The sequence below is a fragment of the Trachemys scripta genome, chromosome 3 (genome assembly GCF_013100865.1).
Source record: "Trachemys scripta elegans isolate TJP31775 chromosome 3, CAS_Tse_1.0, whole genome shotgun sequence".
NCBI lineage: Eukaryota > Metazoa > Chordata > Testudines > Emydidae > Trachemys > Trachemys scripta.
The window spans coordinates 97,236,509-97,255,096 of NC_048300.1; the positions used below are offsets into that span (position 1 = coordinate 97,236,509).

The 18,588-nt window shown below is 41.1% G+C and overlaps 1 protein-coding gene across 6 annotated transcripts in view; it reads left to right on the plus strand.

Moving 5' to 3' along the window:
- Positions 1 to 18,588, plus strand: part of SHPRH (SNF2 histone linker PHD RING helicase) — a 145,612-nt gene that overhangs the window by 90,727 nt on the left and 36,297 nt on the right. For 4 of the 6 annotated variants that reach the window (XM_034765472.1, XM_034765471.1, XM_034765474.1 and 1 more), the window contains 3 exons: positions 8,168 to 8,311; positions 9,377 to 9,478; positions 15,306 to 15,377. In XM_034765472.1, coding sequence (XP_034621363.1) covers positions 8,168 to 8,311; positions 9,377 to 9,478; positions 15,306 to 15,377 — 318 coding nt within the window. Of the gene's footprint in view, positions 1 to 8,167; positions 8,312 to 9,376; positions 9,479 to 15,305; positions 15,378 to 15,937; positions 16,382 to 17,409; positions 17,509 to 18,588 lie in introns of those variants that run through there. The other 2 variants (XM_034765475.1, XM_034765473.1) reach the window with 2 other exon arrangements.

Genomic DNA, 18,588 nt, shown 5'->3' on the forward strand with positions numbered 1-18,588 from the left:
TATGTTCCTAAAATGTGCTTGGGACGCAGTGTGCACATCAAGCCTATAGATGTGGATTCCCCTGTCTGACTGGCTTGATTACAGACAGAGGACAATGAAGGTATATTTACATGTAAGGTAGACAAAGTAATAAGCAATGGAGGAAGGAGCTTAGTGAGCTCACCGAGGGGTCAAAATCTGCCCCCCAGGAAGCCTCCTTGGCTCTTAAGGCAGAGACAATGGACTTTGGGTAATATAAGGGTAGCATAAAGACATTTTAGTGATCCGTCATGTAGGCAACATAGGGTACAGCACCCTCTGAGCCTGTGAAAGTTTGATCCCCTAGGTTGGAGGGATAGAGATGCTGGTAACTGGATGTAAATAAGAAAACTGCTTAGACAACAATTGTAATTTTCTAAAATTAAGTTTTAGTCACTAGAAAGGATGTTTTGTTAACCATACCTGTCTCTTTCTCTGGCTTAGTATCACTTAAATCTCTGTTCTTCATTAATAAGCTTATTCTTGTTTTATTACAAACCCATCTCAGTGCTCTGTGTTAAAATGTAAGTCTTCAGCTAGTATGCACACTGTTTTGAGTATCACAGGGAGATTGACTGGACACTGCAGAGAGACATCTCGGGGGAACTCAGGAACTGGGATTCACTTATTGTTACCTGCAAGGCAAGTTTTAGACTGGCAAAGTCTCAAGGAATTTGCTGGTAAGATCGACGGACTGGAGTGTCAGGGAGCTGATACACAGCTTAACAGCAGCAAAGCTCTCACTTGCTGAGGCAGAGGGGTAACCCAGTGGCTTAAAGTTCTGGGTGTCCTGAGCAGAACATCACACCTTCCTTATAATCCTCCCACGAGGTTCACTGCTTTGCAGGGGGGCATGGATCGCACTTTCCGTCAGTACCTGACCCGGGCCAAGGAAGCTAAGGATCCAACCAGTGGACCAAATTTGGTGATGAATCCTGGTCATGTGGCACGTTGCGTACTCTAAGAAGATGACTCCTTTGCAGCCCCCTTAGCTGGAGCTTCTCTTTCAGCAGACTCCTGCTTCCTGTTGGTCTCTCTCCTAGGCCTTTTGTCTTATAGTTCTGGAGAATTTTCACCCACTTCTTCCCAGCATGCTCCCCAAATTCTCACTGACTGAAGCCAGGCTGCCCTTATATTCCCCAGCAGGACTAGTTCCTAGTCACATGTTCCCATCACAGGTGAGACTGAACTCACGACTACTTCAGAGAGCCATCTTACTCTGTGACACTGCAGAAACTGTACACAAGCTCTCAGGCATCTAAAACAGTATTTAAGCACCTGATTTTCAGAGATACTGAGCACTCTGTAAATCCCACATGTTCTCTGAAAATCAGGCCACTTTTTTATTAATTGATTTGAAAATGTTGGTAATAGTTCTTTTTCATGCTTCACTATTATATGTGCAGAATTTAGTGCAGTTGGCACAGAGAGAACTATATTCCTGACATGAGCCACTCATTTGTGGCATTAGTGCGTTTCTTATGTTGTGAGAACAAATAGTATCTTCATGTTCTATTGCTTTGGGAGGCAGAAGGAGGGCTAATATTGCCAATGAAAATGCAAATAATACATTTGTGACTCCATCTGGCCTGCCCTGGCAACATTGATTCAATTGACTGTGCTACTCAAAACCACTTTGAGCTGGGAGAGCACTGCTACATGTATTGTAGCCCTCATGTATCTAGAACTAACTTTTCAGTTAATGATCTCAACAGACCTTCTTTGACCCTACTCTGAAATATAACTGCTGCATTTAAGCAAAGAACAGATAATGTCAGTTTGCTCTAGGATTCATTATTTACGTTGTATAAATGTAGATGTTTTGGCAATGCCAGTTCTTTGCAGACAAGGATGGAATGGGAAATGTACGTGTTTCTTTTCTAATCACACAGATTGGCTTGACAGCTTTATTTAAAATTGTGAAGACTTGCCCAGTGTGGACAAAACACTTAACTTGCTTAAACACTCACTTAGAGAAGAAAGCCAAAGTAACTGCATGCTTTTACATAAGAACATAACAACGGCCGTACTGGGTCAGACCAAAGGTCCATCTAGCCCAGTATCCTATCTACCGACAGTGGCCAATGCCAGGTACCCCAGAGGGAGTGATCCTAACAGGTAATGATCAAGTGACCTCTCTCCTGCCATCCATCTCCACCCTCTGACAAACAGAGTCTAGGGACACCATTCCTTACCCATCGTGGCTAGTAGCCATTAATGGACTTAACCTCCATGAATTTATTCAGTTCTCTTTTAAACACTGTTATAGTTTTAGCCTTCACAATCTCCTCAGGTAAGGAGTTCCACAAGTTGACAGTGCGCTGTGTGAAGAAGAACTTCCTTTTATTTGTTTTAAACCTGCTGCCTATTAGTTTCATTTGGTGACCCCTAGTTCTTTTATTATGGGAATAAGTAAATAACTTATCTACTTTCTCCACATCACTCATAATTTTATATACCTCTATCATATCCCCCTTTAGTCTCCTCTTTTCCAAGCTGAAAAGTCCTAGGCTCTTTAATCTCTCCTCATATGGGACCCTCTCCAAACCCCTAATCATTTTAGGTGCCCTTCTCTGAACCTTTTCTAGTGCCAGTATATCTTTTTTGAGATGAGGAGACCACATCTGTACGCAGTATTCAAGATGTGGGTGTACCATTGATTTATATAAGGGCAATAATATATTCTCAGTCTTATTCTCTATCCCCTTTTTAATTATTCCTAACATCCTGTTTGCTTTTTTGACCACCTCTGCACACTGCGTGGACATCTGCAGAGAACTATCCACGATGACTCCAAAATCTTTTTCCTGATTTGTTGTAGCTAAATTAGCCCCCATCATATTGTATGTATAGTTGGGGTTATTTTTTCCAATGTGCATTACTTTACATTTATCCACATTAAATTTCATTTGCCATTTTGTTGCCCAGTCACTTAGTTTTGTGAGATCTTTTTGAAGTTCTTCACAGTTTGCTTTGGTCTTAACTATCTTGAGCAGTTTAGTATCATCTGCAAACTTTGCCACCTCACTTTTTATCCCTTTCACCAGATCATTTATGAATAAGTTGAATAGGATTGGTCCTAGGACTGACCCTTGGGGACACCACTAGTTACCCCTCTCCATTCTGAGAATTTACCATTAATTCCTACCCTTTGTTCCCTGTCTTTTAACCAGTTCTCAATCCATGAAAGGACCTTGCCTTTTATCACATGACAACTTACTTTACTTAAGAGCCTTTGGTGAGGGACCTTGTCAAAGGCTTTCTGGAAATCTAAGTACACTATGTCCACTGGATCCCCTTTGTCCACATGTTTGTTGACCCCTTCAAAGAACTCTAATAGATTAGTAAGACACGATTTCCCTTTAGAGAAACCATGTTGACTTTTGCCCAACAATTTATGTTCTTCTATGTGTCTGACAATTTTATCTTTACTATTGTTTCGACTAATTTGCTTGGTACCGACGTTAGACTTACTGGTCTGTAATTGCCGGGATCATCTCTAAAGCCCTTTTTAAATATTGGCATTACATTAGCTATTATTTGTTGCTATCATTGGCAACAAAAATGATTAGGGGGCTGGAGCACATGACTTATGAGAGGCTGAGGGAACTGGGATTGTTTAGTCTGCAGAAGAGAAGAATGAGGGGAGATTTGATAGCTGCTTTCAACTACCTGAAAGGGGGTTCCAAAGAGGATGGATCTAGACTGTTCTCAGTGGTACCTGATGACAGAACAAGGAGTAATGGTCTCAAGTTGCAGTGGGGGAGGTTTAGGTTGGATATTAGGAAAACTTTTTCACTAGAAGGGTGGTGAAGCACTGGATTGGGTTACCTAGGGAGGTGGTGGAATCTCCTTCCTTAGAGGTTTTTAAGGTCAGGCTTGACAAAGCCCTGGCTGGGATGTTTTAGTTGGGAATTGGTCCTGCTTTGAGCAGGGGGTTGGACTAGATGACCTCCTGAGGTCCTTTCCAATCCTGATATTCTATGATTCTATCTTCTAGTCATTGGGTACAGAAGCCAATTTAAAGGATAGGTTACAAACCCTAGTTAATAGTTCTGCAATTTCACATTTGAGTTCTTTCAGAACTCTTGGGTGAATGCCATCTGGTCCCGGTGACTTGTTAATGTTAAGTTTATCAATTAATTCCAAAATCTCCTCTCATGACACTTCAATCTGTGACAGTTCCTCAGATTTGTCACTTACAAAAGCCGGCTCATGTTTGGGAATCTCCCTAACATCCTCAGCCGTGAAGACTGAAGCAAAGAATTCATTCAGTTTCTCCGCAATGACTTTATCGTCTTTAAGCGCTCCTTTTGTATCTCGATCATCAAGGGGCCTCACTAGTTGTTTAGCAGGCTTCCTGCTAATGATGTACTTAAAAAACATTTTATTACCTTTTGAGTTTTTGGCTAGCTGTTTTTCAAACTCCTCTTTGGCTTTTCTTATTACATTTTTACACTTAATTTGGCAGCGTTTATGCTCCTTTCTATTTGCCTCACTAGGATTTGACTTCCACTTTTTAAAGGAAGTCTTTTTATCTCTTCCTGCTTCTTTTACATGGTTGTTAAGCCACGGTGGCTCTTTTTTTAGTTTTTTTTACCGTGTTTCTTAATTTGGGGTATACACTGAAGTTGGGCTTCTATTATGGTGTCTTTATAAAGCACCCATGCAGCTTGCAGGGATTTCACTTTAGTCACTGTACCTTTTAATTTCTGTTTGACTAACCCCCTCATTTTTGCATAGTTCCCCTTTTTGAAATTAAATGCCACAGTGTTGGGCTGTTGAGATGTTCTTCCCACGATAGGGATGTTAAATGTTGTTATATTATGGTCACTATTTCCAAGTGGTCCTGTTGTTATTACCTCTTGGACCAGCTCCTGCGCTCCACTCAGGACTAAATCTAGAGTTGCCTCTCTCCTTGTGGGTTCCTGTACCAGCTGCTTCAAGAAGCAGTCATTTAAAGTATCGAGAAATTTTGTCTCTGCATTTCGTCTTGAGGTGACATGTTCCCAGTCAATATGGGGATAATTGAAATCCCCCACTATTAATGAGTTCTTAATTTTGATAGCCTCTCTAATTTCCTTTAGCATTTCATCATCACTATCACAGTCCTGGTCAGGTGGTCGATAATAGATCCCTAATGTTATATTCTTATTAGAGCATGAAATTACTATCCATAGAGATTCTATGGAACATGTGCATTCACTTAGGATTTTTACTCCATTTGATTCTACATTTTCTTTCACATATAGCACCACTCCTCTCCTCCCCCGCATGACCTGTTCTGTCCTTCCGATATATTTTGTACCCCGGAATGATTGTGTCCCATTTATTGTCCTCAGTCCACCAGGTTTCTGTGATGCCTATTATATCAATATCCTCCTTTATCACGAGGCACTCTAGTTCACCCATCTTATTATTTAGACTTCTAGCATTTGTGTATAAGAACTTCAAAAACTTGTCACTGTTTATTTGTCTGCCCTTTTCTGATGTGTCAGAGTCTTTATGTGAATGTTTCTCATCTGATCTGGCCCTTACATTATCCTCTTCCATCCTCTGTTCCTGACTATAACCCAGAAAATCTCTATCATTAGACTCTCCCCTAAGAGAAGTCTCTGTCCGATCCATATGCTCCTCTGCAGCAGTCGGCTTTTCCCCAGCTTCTAGTTTAAAAACTGCTCTACAACCTTTTTAATGTTTAGTGCCAGCAGTCTGGTTCCACTTTGGTTTAGGTGGAGCCCATCTCTCCTGTATAGGCTCCCCCATCCCAAATATTTCCCCAGTTCCTAATGAATCTAAACCTCTCCTCTCTACACCATCGTCTCATCCACGTATTGAGACTCTGAAGCTCAGCCTGCCTACCTGGCCCTGCGTGTGGAACTGGGAGCATTTCTGAGAATGCCACCATAGAGGTCCTGGATTTCAGTCTCTTCTCTAGCAGCCTAAATTTGGCCTCCCGGACGTCTCTACTACCCTTCCCTATGTCACTGGTACCTACATGCACCACGACCACCGGCTCCTTCCCAGCACGACACATAAGTCTGTCTAGATGCCTCGAGAGAGCCACAACCTTCGCACCAGCCAGGCAAGTCACCATACGGTTCTCCTGGTCATCACAAACCCAGCTATCTGTTTCTAATGATCGAATCTCCCATTATGAACACCTGCCTTTTCCTAGTAACTGGAGTTCTCTCCCCCAGAGAGGTAACCTCAGTGCGAGAGGATACCTCAACACCATCTGGAAGGAGGATCCCAACTATGGGAAAGTTTCCCTCTGCTCCTGTAGACTGCTCTGATTCCCTGGGCCTTTAATCCTCCTCAACAGCGCAGGGGCTGTCTGACCGGAGGTGGGACAATTCTATAGTGTCCTGTTTCTATTAGTGAATGGTAATTGCACAGCTTTTGTGCAACTACACTGCTAAAACTGTCTGCAGAGATGAACATTCCGTACATATGCTTGATGATAGCCGGGGGATTCATGAGAGAAGACTTTGCTGGTGGCATTCTCTGTGACTGGAAATAAAGTGTGTTAGTGACATGATCCAAGGAAGCATCTGAATTGTCAATGAACGGGCTTATAAGCTGTCTTTCCTAGTGTTTTACCTATTTTTAAAAGCTGTTTGGGTTTTATTTTCCTTCGGGGTGGGACTGGGAAGGGCTTGTAGGGGCTATAGCCACCCCAAAATTTTCCTGAGGGCCTCCCCCCAGTAGCCACCCTGTGGCAGCTGCCGCTCTCTGGCCACCCAGCTCTGAAGGCAAAGCAGAGAGGGGGCAACTGCTTGCTGGGGGCCCACCTTCAACAATAGCACTGGAGTAAGCCTGGGTCAGGAGACAGGGTGCCTGAAAGCAGCCCCCAGCTCGTGTCCCCACCCTCTGGGGTGTGCCGCCCCAGGCAGGTGGAAGGTCCAGGGTTCCCATAGCGGCCCATGTTTCCTGGGCAGCTCTTACCACTGCCTGGTGCCAGCTTCCCGCCTGACCAGGGGCAGGACTTTAGGAAGAGAGGAGGAGAAGAGGCAGGGCCAAGGAGAGGGGCAGGACCTTATGGTGAGGTGGGGCTAAGGCCCACCTCAGCCCCCTACTGGGAAGAGGCTGGTGCCACCCATGTTGAAATAACCTCAAAATGTGACCTATTTGTCTAACTTTATGCTAGTTTACATGCAGAGTAGTTCTGCATTTGTAGGTGTTAAGGTGTGGGCTCCAAAATTAATGCATCAGTGCTTTTTTTTTATTTAGAAACAAAAAACAAAACAGTGCCAGCAGGCCAGCATTCAGGAACATCCTTACAGTAGCAAACCAGTGTTCTCTCAAGGCCAAATGTCATATATGAAGGTAGGAATCTTAACAGAAAAAACTGGGGAGGTAGTTCCTTGGATCTCAACAGTGTCATAGAGGGACTCGAATAAAATCATTAAAAGTTGAGGAAAGATGCATAGAACAAAAAGGTTTAGGAATAAAATAACTAAATTTTTCACAATATAATCAATTAGGGATTTGAGAGAACACCAGGAAGTGAGACAATTTGCAATATGCTGGTTTTCTATAAATATTTAAAATAGGTAATTAAATTTGAAATACTTGCTGTTCCTCAGGCTAATACAACCCAGTGACTTTGTCTTTTTCTCCTACCCTTTTCCGTTTCTCTGTTATCTAGAATGGTCAAATTTTGCATATCAGCATTTTTTTAAAAATGGTATTGTCACTCAAGTGAACAAAATACTTCATGCTTCATCTAAGAAACTGTGCTTTACTACTTTATGCTTTGCAAATATTGCTACTAGTTTTCTCATTTTCCCTCATTTTATTCAGAGAGTATGCTTAATCAAGCAGAGGCAGCTGACCTCTACACTTTTGGTTACATAGATTTTTGTAGTTCTATTTCATTGGAGAAATTGTGTGGGGGAGAAAGAGGTGAAAAGTCCATTAAGTTCGTTCATAGCCACACATAAAGAGTTAGTGGAAGAGAGCAGTTTATGCCTATGCTCCTGTACAGTTTTCTGATCAGAAAAAGTTGTAGCCAGATTATTGTGAAAATCTTCTCTCAAAAGATTCAGGTCTGTGTTGAGAGTGTACCGCCTATAATAAGAAGCAGCAGTCTACAGGAGACTCAACCCATAGTTCTGTTACTAATTCATTTTGTTTTTTTCTGTAGTTACTTCATGAATATTGGATGGTACTCAGGGATCATGTTTCTGCTATCGATGAACTTGCTATGGCTACAGAACGGCTCCGAGTGCGTCATCCTGATGAGCCAAAGCCTAGCCCCCCTGTTCTTCACATCATAGAACCACATGAGGTAAAATATTTGAGTTTAAAAAGGGGCAGTTGTGTTTTTCAAGAGAGAAAGGGACCGGTATTTTAAGGTTGCCCCATAAAAGTATAAAAATATATTAGCCCTAATGCATCTTTCTCTGACCTTCCCTCATCTCCTAAAGCTTCATTGTTACTATGTGGGTGAGGGTACTCTGCTACTTTTACGTGTACCTCAGTCTCCTGGCTGCTGTGATAAGTGCATGTGTGTCTCCACTGCTCTGCTCCTTCTCTCAGCTTTCTAGCTGCTGCAGGTGGTATGTTTCTGATGCTCTGTTCTTCCTTCAGTGGATTTTTCAGACCTGTTTTAAAGGGATGTTATCAGGCAATTGAAATCCAAAATGTAGGCTTTATTAAAAAACAAGTTTTACAAAATCTAATATTTATTAGAAATGTGTTCTCAAAATTGAAAGAGAACCACTTTTTAATTGTTCTTCAGCTTTACTACTCCAGTAGTGCAAGCTTGTGCTAATACATAACAAGTAGAAAACGAAATTGACTAGAAACCAAAGTGAGCGTGATATCTCTTGTCATTGAACAGACTAAAAGAAGGGCAAAGAGATTAAGTAAAACCACATAGATAGTGAACATTTAAATTAAATTTTAAAAATTCTTGTTCAGGTTCACAAGTCATTTGTAATGCCAGCAATAGACCAGAGGATCATTTATGTTCTAAATAAAATAAATAGTACAAATATTTCACTTTAAAGAGGTTTGGTGATAAAGGTTAATAATTTGGTGTGTAAAATTTCTGTTGCTTGCAGTGAAAGTGAAGCAAATGACAACTAAATTAAGTTGTATTTATCGCCTGTCTCACCCATACCAAAAGAGAGAGAATGAACATTCAGTTGCTACCTTGGAGAAATTTTAAAATGAAGAAATTAACTGTCTTGTGTCTCAAAAGTTTAAATGCATAGTTTAATTCCCCCCCACACACACAAAAATTATCTACTTTACAAGTATTTTAATGATCCTTTTAAGCTTTACTCTGAAACTTATCAGACAACACCCTGTGATGTGTACACACACTTAATGAATGCTGTTTTTGCAGGTAGAACAAAATCGAGTAAAACTTTTGAATGACAAGGCAGTTGCCAAATCACAGCTTCAGAAGAAACTAGGCCAGCTCCTATATCTTACTAATTTGGAGAAGGTAAGGTATACAGTTCCTTGTTCGATGTTACAATATAGGAGCACCCTCTACTGCCCTAATGGACAGGAAGAGTCCGTCAATGTTTTTTCATTATAAAAAACATTTTTACAATAATCGTTGATAGAATTGTGTGGATACAATTTTTAAAAAGCATTTGCTGAGCATATACACTAATTGCTTTTCATGCAGATCTTGAACTAAATATATATTATATTATATTGAACCATATTATTCAAATAAGTGAACATGTTCACATAAGCATAATCAAGTATATTTGGAATTGTGAAGCTTTAATATGGAAATTGAAGGTGTAATATAGAATGAAGACTTTTTAATGTTTTCATGATCTCCCAAAGAGAGACTACAGTGTGCTGAGACTATGTATTAACAAATATACAGAACTTGCTTTAGTCTTAAGTAGTTTCTGTTGTGGTACTAGATTCAAATCAATGTTGGGTAGGGACATAAGAAAGGTCATACTGGGTCAGACCAATGGTTGATCTAGCCCACTGTCCTGTCTTCTGATGGTGGCCTATGCCAGGGAATAAAGAGAGCAGGGAAATTTCGAGTGATCCATTCCATCATCCAGTGTAGCTTCTGACAGATGGAAGTTTTGGGCTTCCCAGAGCATGGGGTTGCATCCCTGATCATTTTGGCTAATAGCCATTGAAGGACCTATCCTCTGTGAACTTAACTAATTCTTTTTTGAACCTATTTATGTTTCTGGCCTTCACAACATCCGTTGGCAATGAATTCCACAGGTTGACTGTGCATTGTATGAAGAAGTACTTCCCTTTGTTTTAAACCTGCTACCTGTTAATTGCATCAAGTGACCTCTAGTTCTTCTGTTATGTGAAGGGATAAATAACACTTTCCTGTTCATTTTCTCCATAGCATTTATGGTTTTATAGACTTCTTTCATACCCCCTTTAGTGCATAGGTGCTGTAACTAGGGTTGTTGGGGGTGCTGCTGCACCCCATGGCTTGCAGTGGTTTCCATTATATACAGGGTTTACAGTTTGATTCAATGAGTCTCAGCACCAACACTATACAAATTGTTTCAGCACCTCTGCCTTAGTCATCTGTTTGCTAAATTGAATAGTCCCAGTCTTTTTAATCTCTACTCATATGGAAGCTTTTCCATACCCTAATCATTTTTGTTGCCTTTCTCTGTACTTTTTCCAATTTTAGTATATCTTTTTTGAAATGGGGCGACCAGAACTGCACATGGCATTGAAGGTGTGGGCATACCATGGATTTATATAGTGTCTTTATGATATTTTCTATTTTATCTATCCCTTTCCTAACGGTTCCTAACATTCTGTTAGCTTTTTTTAACTGCCACTGCACATTGAGTGGATATTTTCAGAGAACTATCCACAGTGACTCTAATATCTCTTTCTTGAGTGGTAACAGCTAATTTAGACTCCATTTTGTATGTAAAGTTGGGATTATTTTTTCCTATGTTCATTACTTTACATTTATCAAAACTGAATTTCATCTGTCATCTTGTCCGGTCATCCAGTTTAGTGAGATCCCTTCGTAATTCTTTACAGGTAGCTTTGGACCTAACTATCTTGAGTAATTTTGTATCCTCTGCAAATTTTACCACCTTTCCGTTCATCCCCTTTTCCAGACCATTTATGAATATGTTGAGCAGCACAGGTCCCCGTACAGATCCTTGGGTGACCTCGCTATTCACCTCTTTCTAAAGTGAAAAATGACCATTTATTCATACCCTTTGTTTCCTATTTTTTAACAAGTTGCTGATCCATGAGAGAACCTTCCCTCTCCCCTGACTGCTTACTTTGCTTAAGAGACTTTGATTTATAGATTCATAGATTCTAGGACTGGAAGGGACCTTGAGAGGTCATCAAGTCCAGTACCCTGCCCGCATGGCAGGCCCAAATACTGTCTAGACCATCCCTGATAGACATTTTATCTAACCTACTCTTAAATATCTCCAGAGATGGAGATTCCACAACCTCCTTAGGCAATTTTATTCCAGTGTTTAACCACCCTGACAGTTAGGAATTTTTTCCTAATGTCCAACCTAGACCTCCCTTGCTGCAGTTTAAGCCTATTGCTTCTTGTTCTATCCTTAAAGGCTAAGGTGAACAAGTTTTCTCCCTCTTCCTTATGACACCCTTTTAGACACCTGAAAACTGCTATCATGTCCCCTCTCAGTCTTCTCTTTTCCAAACTAAACAAACCCAATTCCTTCAGCCTTCCTTCAGAGATCATGTTCTCAAGACCCTTAATCATTCTTGTTGCTCTTCTCTGGACCCTTTCCAATTTCTCCACATCTTTCTTGAAATGCGGTGCCCAGAACTAGACCCAATACTCCAGCTGAGGCCTAACCAGAGTAGAGTAGAGCGGAAGAATGACTTCTCGTGTCTTGCTCACAGCACACCTGTTAATACATCCCAGAATCACGTTTGCTTTTTTTGCAACAGCATCACACTGTTGACTCATATTTAGCTTGTGGTCCACTATAACCCCTAGATCCCTTTCTGCCGTTCTCCTTCCTAGACAGTCTCTTCTCATTCTGTATGTATGAAACTGATTTTTTCTTCCTAAGTGGAGCACTTTGCATTTGTCTTTGTTAAACTTCATCCTGTTTAACTCAGACCATTTCTCCAATTTGTCCAGATCATTTTGAATTATGACCCTGTCCTCCAAAGCAGTTGCAATCCCTCCCAGTTTGGTATCATCTGCAAACTTAATAAGCGAACTTTCTATGCCAATATCTAAGTCGTTAATGAAGATATTGAATAGAGCCGGTCCCAAAACAGACCCCTGCGGAACCCCACTCGTTATGCCTTTCCAGCAGGATTGGGAACCATTAATAACAACTCTCGGAGTACGGTTATCCAGCCAGTTATGCACCCACCTTATAGTAGCCCCATCTAAATTGTATTTGCCTAGTTTATCGATAAGAATATCATGCGAGACCGTATCAAATGCCTTACTAAAGTCTAGGTATACCACATCCACAGCTTCTCCCTTATCCATAAGACTCGTTATCCTATCGAAGAAAGCTATCAGATTGGCTTGACATGATTTGTTCTTTACAAATCCATGCTGGCTGTTCCCTATCACCTTACCACCTTCCAAGTGTTTGCAGATGATTTTCTTAATTACTTGCTCCATTATCTTCCCTGGCACAGAAGTTAAACTAACTGGTCTGTAGTTTCCTGATGAGGAACTTTGTCAAATGCTTTCTGAAAGCCCAGATACCCTGTATCTACTGGATCACCCTTGTACCCATGCTTGTTGACACCCCCTCAAAGAATTCTAATAGATTGGTAAGGCATTTTTTCCCCTTACAAAAGCCGTGTTGACTCTTCCCCCAACATATCGTGTTTATCTGTGTGTCTGATGATTTTGTTCTTTACTCTAGTTTCAACCAATTTTTCTGGTACTGAAGTTACGCTTACTAGCCTGTAATTGTGTATATCGCCTCTGGAGTCTTTTTGAAAAATCGACATTACATGAGAGATCCTCCAGTCATCTGGTACAGAGGCTGATTTAAGCAATAGGTCCTTGTCTTATTGGTAGAATAGGTTCTATCAACACAGCAGGTATATAAGTCAGTCTGCTGGTACTGATTTCCTAGCTACCTCTGCCAGGGCTTTGGAGCGGAGCCCGGAGCTGGAGCATGGACCAGTAGGTTTTTGCCCGGAGCTGGAGTGGAGCCGGAGCGGAGCAATTCAAAAATTTGATTGTTCCAAATCCCTGACCTCTGCCCATTCTTCTAGCTATATCTGTGGTGAATCTCTCTCTTTCCAGGTGTCTTCTTTCTCTTTCACTTCGTGGGACCCCCCACATACCATACTTAATAAAAGTCTGTAAAAAGGTAATCTATGGCTGTGGTAGTGTATTTAAGCTTTCAGTTACATCTTCTACATTATTAATCTAACTGCACAGCCAAAATTAGTGCATTTGCCTGAGTAGTTATGAATTACTTAAAAGCTTTATGTGATGGCTAGCTCTCCATTCTCTACATATCAAATTATTCAGGTATAGATGTGATTATGATTTAACTTTGAAAACATATGTAGAAAAAATAGGGGGATTTTGTACACTTGATGCACAAACTTTATAGTTAAATTTTAACTGTTTCAGAGATTACCAGCCGACTCGCATTCAGTATTCATGAACAGTTTAAAAGTGTGTGTGAGGGTGTTGTTCATAATTTAATGTAACTAATTTTTTCAGTATCACCATAATTTGGCTTTTAACTACTGCTGATTTTATTTTTGGCTACAGAGTCCATTGTTTGAAAGTTGGAGTGGATGAGTTGAGAAAACAATTTTGGGCTTTCTAAATACTGCAAACGAAGATGTAAATAGAGGGAGAGATGTAAATATATAAGGGAAAGAACAGGACCATGTACAGCAACTCAGAATAAAAGATTCTCTTTTTTAAAATGTGATTATTTTGCATAGATAATTTAGTCTGCTTTAAAGGTATATGGCCTGATTTTCAGTGGTGTTGAGCACCAGCAGTTGTCACTGAAATCATTGGGAGCTACAGATGCAAAGCAGTTCTGAAAAATCAGACATTGTTTAGTAGGTGTAAAATTTTCCAGTTTAAATGGGTGAGTAAAACATCTGTAGTTTTTTTTTCCCCACTATCATCAGTCGTCATAATAATAAACAGATTAGTAGATTTTATATCTAGGCTGGTAAATTTGCATGACAGTTTTACAAAGCTATCTAATTTGTTCATACGGCTGTATATCTTAGGCCTGGTCTACACGGGGGAGGGGGAGGAGGAGGGGGATCGACCTAAGATAAGCAATTCTGCTACAAGAATAGCGTAACTGAAGTCGACATATCTTAGGTCAACTTACCTCGCGTCCTCACGGCATGGGGTCAACTGCCACCGCTCCCCCGTCAACTCCGCCTCTTGCTGCGGTGGAGTACAGGAGTTGACAGCAGAGCGATCACTACCCTTAGACTGGACTGGAATACCCAAGGAATACCCAAATAGTGAAACCTATTTTAAACAACCAAAACAAATCAGTTACTTAATGGAAGAGGTTTTCTAATAAAGATGGGTCAGAATTGTACCCAATATGCTTAGGGATAATTGTACAGTGTCTTTAAGACAGAAGATTGCCTAATGCAGGTTAGCTTTTGTATAAACGTAGCTTTTTATCAACTCTACCTTGCCTATTTCTGTCAACTGACCTTCCAAGCAATTTGGACAATGCAAACTAGCACAAACAAAAGGTAAAAATTCTACATATCAAGCAGACTGAAAACATGTTATAATATCAGACTCATATTTCAAACTTTCAAAAACCGAAGAGCTTTCTGCTGTCTCACTTCCTTCCTAGTGTGTCAACAGAGCATTGCATTAAATATTATATTATATAAGAAAACATCTTTTAAAGGTGTTTGAATGTTTAGCCTGTTGAGGATATCTTTGGCTGGTCTAACAGTGCTTTTATAATAGAAATTAAAGCTGGTTTAAAAAATAGAGGTTGTGGGGCAAAATTCCTACAATATTCTGTCTTCAGTGGAACATTGACTAAAATTTTCTAAATTACTCTAGTAGAAATGCAGGTGCAACTTAAAGTTCAGTGACATAAACAGCAGTGTTATCATTTAATGACCCTAAACCAGATTATCTTCCTGTAATTCATGGGGAAAAGAAGTTGCTTTATTTCTCTTAAGAATTCTTAAAGACATTTTGGCAACTTTAAAAGCAATTTTAAATCAGTTCAGAATTAACTGTGATAAGTTGCCAAATTAATTATCTGAAATGTAGAGTAACTCAATTTTGTTTTTCAATTAACTTTTGTTATGCTTTATAGTCTCAGGATAAAACTACTGGAGGAGTTAATCCGGAACCGTGTCCAATTTGTGCCCGCCAACTGGGAAAACAGGTAAAACATCCAGGCATTGATTCTCACTTTTGCAGACCTAGGCTAAGAATTCTCAGCATTTTTAGACTAGATTTCAGCAATCTGAGTTTAACTGAATAGTATCTTTAAACTGGGAAATTTAATACTTTTCCAACATGTCTTCTTGATCAGATGAGCTAATATTTATATGTACTGTACCTTTTTGGTTCTTGTATTAGGTGAGAGGTAGACTAAACATGTCGTAAAAAGATGCATGAGAGAGAGCCTTTTCAAATAGAATCAACTTGTTTTGGAAGTCAAAACTGTGTTATTAGAGAAGAATAAGAGGGCAGAATTTTGATCCCCTTCTACCCATCATGGAACAAATCACCTTGGACAAGTGGGTTCTAGAAATAGTTAGCAAAGGGTACTCCATCCCATTCATCTCTCTCCCACCCCACCCACTTCAGGGACCTTTCTCACAAATACCATCTACTAGAAGAGACCTTCTGTGACTGGGAGCCATAGAACTGATCCCATTCTAACACAGAGGGAAAGGTTTTTATTCCCACTATTTTCTGATCCAAAAAATAATCCGGCAGGTGGAGACCTATCCTGAACTTGAGGAACCTCAACAAGTTCATCGAACTACAACAATTCAAGATGGAATGGGGGACTGGTTCTCGGTCCACATACTTCCATATCACCATACACCCTTCCCACAGGCAATTCCTCCTGGGGTCCAACCATTTCACTGCAAGGTACTTCTCTTTGGCCTTTCTACTGCACCCAGGGTATTTTCCAAGGCCCTTTCGATGGTGGCAGCACATGTATGCAAACAAGGAATTGTAATATACCTATACCTAGATGATTACCATTTCAAAGCTCCATCCAGAGTCAACGCATTCGAAGCCATAAGAAAAACATTGGACCTTTTCTCAAACCTTGGCCTCCAGGTAAACATACAAAAATCAGTACTGACACCAGTACAGCCTCTGGAATTTATTGGGGCTCAGCTGGATGCTATGTAGGCCAGAGCCTTCCTCCCAGTTTAGAGATTTTCCGCAGTAATCAGTCTCATCTCCACCATGAGAACCAGCCCATAGGTCTCTGCCAGGACTTGTCTATAGCTGTTCGATCATATGGCAGCAGCCACGTTCATGGTGAAACACAAGATTACACATGCACTGTCTTCAGGGATGGCTACAAACAGTGTACGTACCCCACTAACAAAGTCTAAACAAACTCTTATCAATACCAATCAAGATCAGGGACCCATTAGACTAGTGGACACAACCCCGAAACATCTGCATGGGGATCCCCTTCCTCCAACCAACACGGTCTTTGATACTGATAACCGACATCTCCCTACTCAGTTGGGGAGCACATCTACAGACCCACACGGTGCAGGGCAGGTGGTCCCCCTCAGAATCTGCATTGCACATCAACCTCCTAGAATTACGTGCAGTCCACAACACATGCCGACACTTTCTACCATTAATCAGATAAAGGACCATAAGAGTAAGGAGTAACAACATCACCTGCATGTTTTATATCAACAGACGAGGAGGAGCAAGGTCACCATCCCTGTGCTTAGAAGCACTAAAATTGTGGAACTGATGTATCCAACATGGCATTGACATCTCTGCCACATACCTACCCTGACACCAGAACACCACAGCAGACTTGTTGAGCAGAAGATTCTCACAAGACCACAAGTGGAAATAAGATACAAAAACCCTGTAGCATGTATTCAACCGCTGGGGATTCCCAAACATAGCTCTCTTCACCACATCTGAAAACGCCAAATGTCCACAATTCTGCTTAAGAGCGGGTCTGGGTCTCTGACTGCTGGAAGACATCTTCCTCATTACATGGGATGCACCCCTCCCTACTCAATGCCTTTCCACCCTTTCCTCTGCTGTTCAAAGTACTTAACAAGATACAGGTGGAATGAGCCAGAGTCATTCTCATAGCCCCAGTATGGCCACAACAGATGTGATATCCTTACCTCGTGTTCATGATGGTCTATCTACCAATCACCCTGCAGTTGACTCCACACTTCTTCTTGCAGGATGCAGTCCAAATCCTCCATCCGAATCTAGAACGTCTCAATCTGAAGGCATGGCTCCTTCATGGTTTCAGGATCCGGAGATAACCTGTTAGGAAGAGGTAAAGGACATTCTTTTAAATAGCAGACATGCTACAACTTGCTGTACTTACCTGCATAAATGGAAAAGATTCCAGACTTGGTGCAACACCAAACATATCGCAGCAATGAATGCTCCTTTCCCACTCATTCTAGACTACATTCTAGAACTTAAAAGATCAGGATTGTCCACAAGCTCTGTTTGCGTACATCTGGCCATCATTACTGCATTCCACCTCAAGATAGGTCATTCCATATTTACCCACCCACTAACAAAAAGATTCCTTAAGGGCCTTCAAAATATTTACCCTCAAATACAAGACCCCACCCCTCTGTTGGGATCCCAGTCTAGTTTTGCACTGTCTCACCAGCCCTCCATTTGAGCTCATGGCAACTTGCTCCTCCATACACCTATCTATGAAAACAGCATTTCTTGTCGCCATCACATCCGCCCAACTGGTAGGAGAAATAGGTGCTCTCATGGTGTAAAAGATTGTGTACAGAGAGTACAAAGATAAGGTCATGCTATGACTACAGCCAAAATTCTTTACCTAAAGTACCATCCTCTTTCCATCTAAACCAACCTATCCACCTTCACTCCTTCCCGAAACCACATGCCAACCAGCATGAAGCCGCACTACACACCTTGGATGTCGGACGAGCATTAGCCTTTTATCTTGACAGGACTAAATCATTTAGGCAATCACCAGGCTTATTCCTCTCTCTTGCTGAAAGATCAAAGGGATCAGCCATATCCAAACAACATCTATCAAAAAGGAGTGCATACACCTTTGCTATCAATGACACAAGTTTCGACCACAACCAGGAACTCGGATGCATTCCACTCACTTGCTGTCCACCTCGATAGCCTTTCTAAACAACATGTCGATTACTGACACTTGTAAGGTGGCCACCTGGGCATCCACAGATACCTTTAGTCAACACTATGTGATTACCCATGACGCAGCATCAGAGGCCTTACCAGGACACACTGTCCTATCCTCCTTAGAAGACGTCACTCCGAAGTCCCTGCCGTCCATCTAGGGACACTGCTTTACAGTCACCAACAGTGGAGCACCTATAGGGACACTACTTGAAAAAAGA